This window comes from Drosophila gunungcola, unplaced genomic scaffold (assembly GCF_025200985.1).
Source record: "Drosophila gunungcola strain Sukarami unplaced genomic scaffold, Dgunungcola_SK_2 000001F, whole genome shotgun sequence".
Lineage (NCBI taxonomy): Eukaryota > Metazoa > Arthropoda > Insecta > Diptera > Drosophilidae > Drosophila > Drosophila gunungcola.
In genome coordinates, this window is record NW_026453197.1 from 1,743,218 (window position 1) to 1,753,258 (window position 10,041).

Genomic DNA, 10,041 nt, shown 5'->3' on the forward strand with positions numbered 1-10,041 from the left:
TACCATTAAAACTAATTAGCCATAGAAATTTAAAACATAAGTTAATTTTAGATATTTTTTATTATTTTTCCAAGAATAAGTGTCAAATGCTTAATGCGAGAAGTTATTATCTTTATTATATGCTTGTAACTACATTGAAGCTGGCTAAATAAGGATTACAATAATGGCGAATCAAGAGTACAGAATAAATTGCATAAAATACGCGCTTTTGATTGTAAGCATTTTGTTTAAGGTGAGTTGGTCCTGGAAATATAATTATTTATTAATTCACTCAAAGGATTTAAAATGAGCCATTTTAATTGGCTTTGTTTCTGCGCATTTGTAGTTCCTGTTCTTATCAGTTTTTTGAGCATACAAATGAGAACAAGAAGAGAGATTACCTTGTTATTGGACAACAACGCAGCAATACAATTTCCATTTATTAAATATTTGCCTTAAATAAATAATACAAATAACATTAAAATTTAAAAAAAAATTTAGTACATTTTAATAGCTGACTGACTTTTTCCATAGCTGACTGGAGTTTTTCTAATAGGGTTCTCCTTGGAAGTTTCCAAAGCATTAAACACCTCCACCTGTTCGTTGATGTACACTTATCAACTCCACCGGCGTTTCTCATCGCCATTGGATTTTTTATCATCGCAGTGGCCACTTTGGGAACTGTTGGATCCCTCAAGGAGAGTGTGATGCTAATTAACCTGGTAAGTGGAATGCAAAATGTATGAGCACTGCTTTAATTTTGTTTTTAAACACTTATTATTTCATGGCTGTAAAAAATAACATTAAACTTTTTAAAAAACAAGTATCTGGTAATTGATCAACTTTCTTGCAACTTTAAAGTATATTTTATACCCTTGCAGAGGGTATTGTAATTTCAGTCAGAAGTTTGCAACGCAGTGAAGGAGACATTTCCGACCCTATAAAGTTAATATATTCTAGTAATGGTTAAATATTTCAGAATAACGGTTTAAATTTCATCAAAATCGGACGACAATATCATATAGCTCCCATAGGAACAATCGGAAAATAAAAAAATTATAGTTTTGCTGTTTTTAATTTTAGTTTTAGTTCTTCGACATATAGTAATGGTTAAATATTTTAGAATTACGGTATAAATTTCTTCAAAATCGGACGACTATATCATATAGCTCCCATAGTAATAAAAAAAATATATAAAATAACTATCTAATAATTGAGCTGCAAATCATCATAGCTTCAATGTTTTTAAACATATACGCAAGTAAATCATAATTTTAATGTTTTCAAAAATATTTATTTCTTGCAATATCTGCAAGGGTATATTAACTTCTTGTTTTTAAATTATATTTCCTTTTGAGTCTACGATTATTGAATAATTTTCATCTATTTTGCAGTTTGGATTATGCCTGTTGCTGGTTTTAATCTTAGATATATCACTAGCCATTACCGCTCAAGCGTCTTTTTCGAAAGAGAAAATCTTTGACACAATGAACGGGGCTCTTGCAAAATATGGCAATGATCACTATGTGACACAAGAACTAAATCATTTGCAATCTGAAGTAAGTTTGATCGAATCGAAATGTTTTCAAATATTAAAAAAAAACAAGAAGGAAAGCAAACTTCGGCAAGCCGAAGTTCATATACCCTTGCAGCTATTGCATTAATTAAATACTTTTGAAAACATTTAAATTATGATTTACTTGAGTATGTGCTAAAAAAAAACATTGAAACTATGATTATTTGCAGCTCAATTATTAGATAGTTATTTTATATATTTTTATTATTTCTATGGGAGCTATATGCTATAGACGTCCGATTTTGATAAAATTTATACCATAATTCTGAAATAATTAAACATTGCTATATGTCGAAGAACTAAACAAAAAATTAAAAAACAGAAAAGTTATAATTTTTTTCATTTATTTTTCCGATTGTTCCTATGGGAGCTATATGCTATAGTCGTCCGATTTTGATGAAATTGAAACCGTAATTCTGAAATATTAAACCATTACTATATCTCGAAGAACTAAACAAAAAATTAAAAAACAGCAAAGTTATAATTTTTTTTCATTTATTTTTCCGATTGTAGCTATATGCTATAGTCGTCCGATTTTGATGAAATTTAAACCGTAAATCGGAAATATTTTACCATTACTATATGTCGAAGAACTAAACAAAAAATTAAAAAAAAGCAAAGTTATAATTTTTTTTCATTTATTTTTCCAATTGTTCCTATGGGAGCTATATGCTATAGTCGTCCGATCCGGCTCGTTCCGACTTATATACTACCTGCAATAGAAAGACAACTTTTGGGAAAGTTTCATGCAGATAGCTTTAAAACTGAGAGACTAGTTTGCATATAAACGGACGGACAGACGGACAGACGGACAGACGGACAGACGGACATGGCTAGATCGACTCTCCTAGTGATGCTGATCAAGAATATATATACTTTATAGGGTCGGAAACGTCTCCTTCACTGCGTTGCAAACTTCTGACTGAAATTATAATACCCTCTGCAAGGGTATAAAAACGTAATTTACAGATTAATTGCTGTGGAGTGAAAAATCATACATATTGGGAGAAGCATTTAGGCAACGGAAACTATCACATTGAACGGGATGCCAAGGTGGTGCCAAATTCCTGCTGCCACCATCAAGAGACGAAAGATGTGAGAAACGACACCCATTTAGTCTGCCAAAAACCTTTTGAAAACGGCTGCTTCGACGAGGTGCACTCCAGAGTATCGAAGTGTTCCACTTGGATTACCATCGGAGTCACTATCGAGGCCTTTTTCCAAGCGATGGGCATGGTGTGCGCCTTTTTGTTGGCCAAAATGCTGCGCTGGAACAAGTCCTTGCGGCTGGTTTATCGCTCCAACTTATTGAATGAATTTAATACTAGCGAGTAATTTGTTACTAAGTGTTTACATAAAATTTTTAATTTGATAACCAAAGTACAACACAAATAAAATGGCAGTTCCTAGGACTGTTTGCGCAAGTTCTTGACGTAATTCTTGAGTAACCGCAACTGCTCCACAATGCTGCTACTGGCGGTTCCACCGATCGCATTGTACTGCTGCACATTGTTGGAGTAGTCCGCCACACCGACGATGTCCGATCCAAAGACCGGACTGAAGGCCTGCAGATCGCCCAGCGGCAAATCGGTGATGTCCACGCCTCGACTTTCGGCCTCCGAAACCACGCGACCGATAATGTGGTGCGCCTGGCGGAAGGGAATCCCCTTCTTCACTAGGTAGTAGGCCTACAAATAAAAGGCAACTTTCAATTATGTGTTTCGTATTTGAATTCCATCAGATTTTGTATATTAAATTTACCTATTATTTTACATTTCTCAAAAATTTTTTCATAAAATATTGTGGTATATATACCATAATTTCTCAATAAAATATAAGTTAGATTTGGTTGCAAGCTGCAAAATTTCTATAACTTTTCTCAGTTTTAGTTTACCTTGAAAAGAAGAAAGGGCAACAATTCTTTTTTAAATTTAATATTTACTTAAAACAAAACCTCTTGAAAAATTTGATTTTAAAATTCACTTGAAAAGAGTTTTGTTTTCAACAATGGTAGAGGGAATTCATAATAGGTAATCCTTAATCAAATGGAGTCATCTTACCCAGTCAGTGGCCAACATGTCCGTGCTAAGGGCAGCCTCCATGGACTCCTGTTTCACCTGCATTGTCAGCAGGACGCCTTCGGTCACCTCCAGCACCTGGGACAGCTTGTCGAAGGACTGGAAGCAGTACTCCTTGTCGAACTGCAGGTCCTTGTTGTAGGTGGACGGGGTGCCCTTGATGGTCATCATGATGCCCGTCAGATTGGCGGTGATCACTCCGGCCATGCCGCGAATCAGCTCCAAGCTGTCCGGATTCCGTTTCTGGGGCATCAGGCTGCTGCCGCTGGAAAATCCATCAGCCAGTCGGATGAAATCGAACTCCTTGGTGCTATAGATGATCAGATCCTCGGCCAAACGGGACAGATGCAGACTCACCAGGGAGCAGCAGTAGATAAAGTCAACTAAAAGAACAATATGATTGTTTTTAATACTTTTTGATGTGTTATAATTTATATATATACAAGTCAAATAACAAATTTATATCGACGAAATGCAAGGGCACGACAAAGTATGTAAAATAAGTCAAGCTCCACAAAATATTTATTGAAACATACACTGAATATAAACGGAAATATTTTTACCCATTTATCCTGAAGAATCTTTGGGATCTCTGATTTTGTCGATTCACATTTGCAAAACCATTGTAATAAGACCCGAAACTTTCCACAAAGATGCACCTACGAATACTCTAGCTATTTTTATTGACATTTTGATTAATTAATTTAAATTGAAAGTGTTTTCATAACAGCAATAGCAAAGGAGATAATTATACTTATAATTATATTATACGCTTCCGACCCTATAAAGTATATATATATATAGTCGACCTAGCCATGTCCGTCTGTCCGTCCCTTTCGACGCAAACTAGTCTCTGAGTTTAAAAGCTATCTGCATGAAACTTTCCCATTAGTTGTGTTTCTATGGCAGGTAGTAAATAAGTCGGAACGAGCCGAATCGGACGACTATAGCATATATCTCCCATAGGAACAATCGGGAAAAAAAATGAAAAAAAATTGTAATTCTGCTGTTTTTTTAATTTTTTTTTAGTTCTTCGACATATAGTAATGGTTAAATATTTCAAAATTACGGTTGGAATTTAGCATAAAGCTCCTAGGGAACAATAGAAAAATACTAAAAAAAATGTTTAAAAAATGTAACTTATTTATTTTGTATTTTTTTTTTTTAACTCTTAAATATTTTGACAGTTTAGAATTACTTGCTTTTAATTTTATTAATAATTGAGCTGCCAAACATCATAGCTTTAATGTTTTTAAACATATTCGCAAGTAAATCACAATTTTAATGTTTTCAAGAATATTTAATGTTTGCTATAGCTGCAAGGGTATATGAACTTCGGATTGCCAAGTTTGCTTCATTTCTTGTTTTCTTTTTTTTTACCAAAATACTTGCGCGATAGGTGGGTTTTTTTTTAACAGCATGGAAAAATTGAATTCCAAATTGTATTACATGTGTTATAGATCGAGATGGTGAATAGACTCACGGAGCAGCTGGTGGAGGGCAAATCCAAGTGCTCGGACTACAGCCATGTCGTGAATCTTGAATCGTGAATGCTTGGGGCGGCGATTTTGAAGATGCCTGGAGATGCCTCATTTGGAGGTACTGTCTCTCAGCGTGAACAAGATCAATACGCTGAACAGCCTGCAGAATTGTCATCTATATCCGCAGGAACAAGATCCCCAGTTTCGAGCAGCTAAATTACCTGGCCAATGCCCGTTCCTTGACCTCGCTTTGGTTGGAGGACAATCCATGCTCCGTGGCAGCTGGTAGCAACTATAGGGCCTGTGTGCTTCGGAAGCTGCCGCAGCTGAAAATACTGGACAACGTGGTAGTCACCAAGCTGGAGGTGCAGGCCGCCCTTCGCCACGAGTCCTATCCGGAGCAGAAAAGTGCCATCAGTGCTCCGGTGGCGGAGTCTGCGCTCTCGACTAGTGGCGCCAAGATGAACCCCTGTCGCGAGCGTCTGGAGCGGGATCGGGAAAGGGAGCGTGAGGAGGAGCGGCAGGCGGAGCGGGAGCGGAACAGGCCTTGTTCAATAAGACCTCGTTTTCAACAAGAGCTCATGTTCAACATGACCTCATGTTCATCAAGTCCGCCAGGATGCCACCGATGCCATGGCCAGGCCATCCAGAAGCGAAAGTCCACGCGAGGATTTGGATTTGGTGGCCAACTGCTTTTATCCCAGCAATGGAGGCGGTGCAGCGCAGCAGAGACGTCTTCAGCTGAATGGCAATCTGCTGTCCGCCTCTTTGTCCCTCATCCGTGAGATGGACGAACCCACTCTGAAGGCGCTCAGCCAAGCCAACCATGAGCAAGTGAACACCATGTCGCCGCACTTTTAGATCACAGATCTCAAATCAAAATTAACGATATTTCCAATTTTCATTTCCAAATAAATTTGAAACTAGTTTAGGTTCAAGAAGTCGCATATTTGTTTTAGGTAAAAGGGAAACATCCTGAACGGAAAGCGTATTACTAACTAACAAACTATAACCAATGCTGACACAGATTACCCAAGCTACTTAAATTTTTTTTTGACCCTCACAAATAATTTGTACCTTCAAATTTTAACAACATTAATAAAAGAAGAAAGGAAGCCAACTTCGGCAAGCCAAAGTTCATATACCCTTGCAGCTATTGCAAAAATTGAATATATGATATCGTTTTCCGATTAAAGCGCAATTCTGAACTGTCAAATTATTAATTAGTCAAAAATAATTCCTAAAAAAAATTACAAAATAAAAAAGTTACGCTTTAAAAAAAAAAATGTTTTTTATATTTTCATTGTTCTTATGGGAGCTTTATGATATAGTCGTCCGATTTTGATAAAACTTAAACCATAAATCTGAAATATTTAACCAATACTAAATGTCGAAGAATTAAAAAAAAAAAATAAAAAAACAGCAGAATTACAATTTTTTTCATTTTTTTCCCCGATTGTTCCTATGGGAGCTATATGATTAAGATTCATGCAGATAGCTTAAAACTGAGAGGCTAGTTTGAGTAGAAACGGACGGACAGACGTACATGGCTAGATCGACTTTCCTGGCGATGCTGATCAGGAATATATATACTTTATAGGGTCGGAAACGTCTCCTTGACTGCGTTGCAAATTTCTGACTGAAATTATAATACCATCTGCAGGGGTATAATAATAATAATAATATTTTTATAACTTTTTAAACATATACGCAAGTCATTCATAATTTTAATGTTTTTAAGATTATTTAATTTTGCATTAGCTGCAAGGGTATATGAACTTCGGTTTGCCGAAATTTGCTTCCTTTCTCGTTTTCTTTGTAGATTACACGGTACTAGCACTCTGTATCAGCGTCTCCCCGGAATAATCTAAATTTGAGCAGAACGCCGATAAGAAATCAATCAAGCCCAAGTTGCCAAGTTGCCATATCAATGACTTTGAAATGACTTAAGTGGGCGTTCCTCTTCGAGGGACGACGACTCACCCACAAAATCGCGATCTCCCACGGCGTGCATGCTGTTTGGGGTGACGCCCGAGAATCCCAGCCGTTCGGCCAGCCACAGGCGATCGATGCCGAGGGGATTCCCCGCCAGGGCGCCGCTGCCGAGGGGCAGGACATTGGCCCGATCCCGGAGCTCCACCAACCGCTGGCCATCCTCGCGAAGGGCGAAGGCATGGGAGAGCAGCCAGTGGGAGAACTGGACGACCTGGGCCCGCTGCAGATGGGTGTATCCTGGCATCAGGACACCCAGGTGGAGTTCCGCCTGCCGGCTGGCGGCCTCTATGACGCGACCAAGTTTTCCCAAAATCTCACGAATGGCCTTGCGCAGCCAAAGCTTCATGTCGGTGACCACCTGGTCGTTCCTACTCCTTCCCGTGTGAAGCCGCTGGCCCAGCTCACCGGTGATCCCCACCAGCAGTCGCTCGTTGACCGTGTGCACATCCTCGTCGCCGGGCTGGAACTTCACCGATCCCTCGATCCAGTCGAATCGCAGCAGCTCCAGATTCTTCACCAGCTTATCCGCCTCCGCTTCGGTAAGGTGACCTGCTCTGTGGAGTGCCTCGGCATACGCCTTGCTGGCATCCAGATCATCCGCATACAGGCGGGAATCGTAGGGCAGGCTATTGTTCAGCGACTGAAGTGCTTCGTTGGGCTTCTCGCTGAACCTACCGCCCCACAATTTATAGCTGCTCTTGGGGATCTGGGACATGATGGATCCAATCCGCTTGGCGTAACAATTGGCTGAATACTGGGACTGCGTGCTCTGTGGCCTAGCTCACGAAAGCAGTTCTATATTGTGCTCTTCGCTTTTTTATGTAATCGTGTTATCTTTTTGAAAATAATAAATATGTGGCTCAGTTTTTCATATGAGTTGTAAATAATTAGGGCAAGTCAGAAATAAAGTGCTCTCCGCGGGAACAGTGGTTTAAGTTATTAAAAATAGCCAAAGCTAAGTAAGAGTGGCAACTTAAGTTCAAAATTAATCACTGATAATTAGGCTAATCAACAAAAGAATATTTAACTTCACATCTCGTAATTTCTTAAGAAAAGAAAAATAAATTCAGGAGTAAATAAGTTTTGTTACAGAAAAAATTGTTATTTTTGATTTGGGATTTTGTTTCCAACATGTCTGATTTTTATAACATTTTGTGGGCCAATTTAAGCAATTTATAAAGTCAGAGTAGTTCTTTAAAATATAAATCTCAAAAATTACAATAATTTTTGCACTGATTTGAAGTGCAATTTAAAGTGAAAGAGTAAACAATTACATTACATCAAATAAAAATTGGCATTCCGTAATGAAGCACAGCTTCATAGCCACTGTGCCTTGCTCTCCCGTAAGCAATTTGATTTTTCTGCTCGCTGTTATTTGGATTTTTATTTTTTTTGACTTGGGCTAAAAAAAAAAAACAAATAAACCTCAAGCGTCGTAGAGATATAGCCGCTTATCAGCCAAGATTAAAATCAGCAGAGCGTGTGTAGCCTCTGACGCTTCTTGCCGTACAAAATCCAGATAGTCTGGTTTTGATGGGTGCGATGGTGACACCTCGCTTACGAGGAGAGATCCTCCAGAAAGAGCTTGTTTAATTCACAGCATAGGCGATGCAAAGGCAGTCCCATCACACAGTAAAAGTCGCCATCGATCCGGTGGATGAGAGCTCCTCCAGGTCCTTGAACGCCATAAGCTCCAGCTTTATCTCTGCATTGAATTCATTCAAATTAATCACAAATTATCTTCATTATTGTGAAATACAGCAGCTTACAGAGGATGTCCTGTATCCACATAGCTTTGAATTTGTTCTGGCAGCAGATCACCAAAGTACACGTCCGCCGTGTCCGTAAACTTGCGAATTCCGTTCGCATGTTTCAAAACAACGCCAGCTAAATACGCGATTCGAGGTGCCAGACAAACTAAACGAATAAAAAAAATTGTACGATAAGGATAACTTAAAATAAGTAACACAAACTTAAAAAATAACAGTTCAATTTTGAAGATGAGCCGATTATTTCTAATAATATGTGCATGAATATTGTGATAGACCGGACCAAATAAATTAATCTTTTTAAACACAGGTTATTTAGACACAAATAATAATAAACTATTAGAAAACATTTTTTTACAATTAATGGACGTCAGCAATTTGAGAAATTGCACCTTATAGTTTAAAAAATTACAATTTTGATCAACCTCAATAAAATCAGAAGCATTTTTTTTTTAATATATTAAGAATGTAGCTAAGTGCAAGTGAATATATCTCTCCAACAATAAAAAAATATGTCTAAGGGACTAATTAGAAGAGAATTACGTAATTTCCAAAACATTTTTTTTTGTGTTATCCAAAATGAGGAATTATTTCACCAAAATCTATTAGATTACATTAATGTAAATAAAAAAAGGTTGTAAGATTGACGCCTAATAATAAATACTTGGTCAGCATGCGAAAGGCATCAGCAGGATCCTTTGGTTTTCCGTAGATTTCCTTTCCCAAGGTTACCATCGTATCCGCGGCTATGACAATTAAGTCCTTGGAATCGCCCGAAGCACTTAATCTCGAGAACACTTCCTCCGCTTTTCCCAGAGCAGTGGCCTCAATGTAATCCGAGAACTCCTTGAAATCCTCGAGATTTAAATTCTCCTCAAATGTTGAGGGACACAGCTCTGCATTGAGGCCCTAAAATGGAAATGTTGATTGGGGTATTTAAAAAACTTGCATATCTATCATAACTCACCAGCATTTTGACCAGTTCTTGTCTTCTGGGAGACCCGCTGGCCAAAACAATGCGATATTTTCCCAGTAAATGCTTAATTGGCGCCAACATTATAACTTATTTTATTTACAAACAAAAACATGTGTCTTAGAGGTTAGAGGTGGAGGACTTTTCATAATATCGCTCTTATCGATGTTTGGCAGGGATCATCGAAGTT

General features: G+C 37.9%; 3 protein-coding genes across 7 annotated transcripts; 1 reads left to right on the top strand and 2 right to left on the bottom strand.

Annotated features, from left to right (window-relative positions):
• The first annotated feature begins 17 nt into the window (after positions 1–17).
• LOC128262647 (tetraspanin-7-like) lies at positions 18–2,895 on the top strand. Of its 2 annotated transcripts, none has more exons than XM_052997035.1 (4): positions 18–232; positions 514–701; positions 1,374–1,538; positions 2,525–2,895. In XM_052997035.1, exons 2-4 carry the CDS (start codon positions 687–689, stop codon positions 2,888–2,890), a joined length of 546 nt encoding a protein of 181 aa, XP_052852995.1. In that variant the 5' UTR covers positions 18–232; positions 514–686; the 3' UTR covers positions 2,891–2,895. The 2 variants fall into 2 exon arrangements, with proteins under 2 accessions (XP_052852995.1, XP_052852997.1); XM_052997037.1 differs by having other exon boundaries at positions 18–214.
• Positions 2,888–8,046, bottom strand: LOC128262641 (argininosuccinate lyase). 4 transcript variants are annotated; one of them, XM_052997025.1, is made up of 4 exons: positions 5,336–6,147; positions 5,117–5,274; positions 3,616–4,016; positions 2,888–3,243 (listed from the first exon to the last, which is right to left on the bottom strand). In XM_052997025.1, the coding sequence occupies exons 2-4, from the start codon at positions 5,160–5,162 to the stop codon at positions 2,962–2,964; spliced, it is 729 nt and encodes a 242-aa protein (XP_052852985.1). In that variant the 5' UTR covers positions 5,163–5,274; positions 5,336–6,147; the 3' UTR covers positions 2,888–2,961. The 4 variants fall into 4 exon arrangements, with proteins under 4 accessions (XP_052852985.1, XP_052852984.1, XP_052852981.1 ...); XM_052997024.1 differs by having other exon boundaries at positions 5,117–5,289; positions 5,501–6,146; XM_052997021.1 differs by lacking the exons at positions 5,117–5,274; positions 5,336–6,147 and adding an exon at positions 7,098–8,046.
• Positions 8,047–8,474: 428 nt separating this feature from the next.
• On the bottom strand, positions 8,475–10,005 carry LOC128262646 (dTTP/UTP pyrophosphatase). Its single transcript, XM_052997034.1, is given in 5 exon segments — positions 8,475–8,814; positions 8,879–8,994; positions 8,996–9,026; positions 9,543–9,787; positions 9,846–10,005. Coding segments are annotated over 5 exon segments (630 nt in total). The 5' UTR covers positions 9,936–10,005; the 3' UTR covers positions 8,475–8,666.
• Between the last annotated feature and the right edge of the window lie 36 nt (positions 10,006–10,041).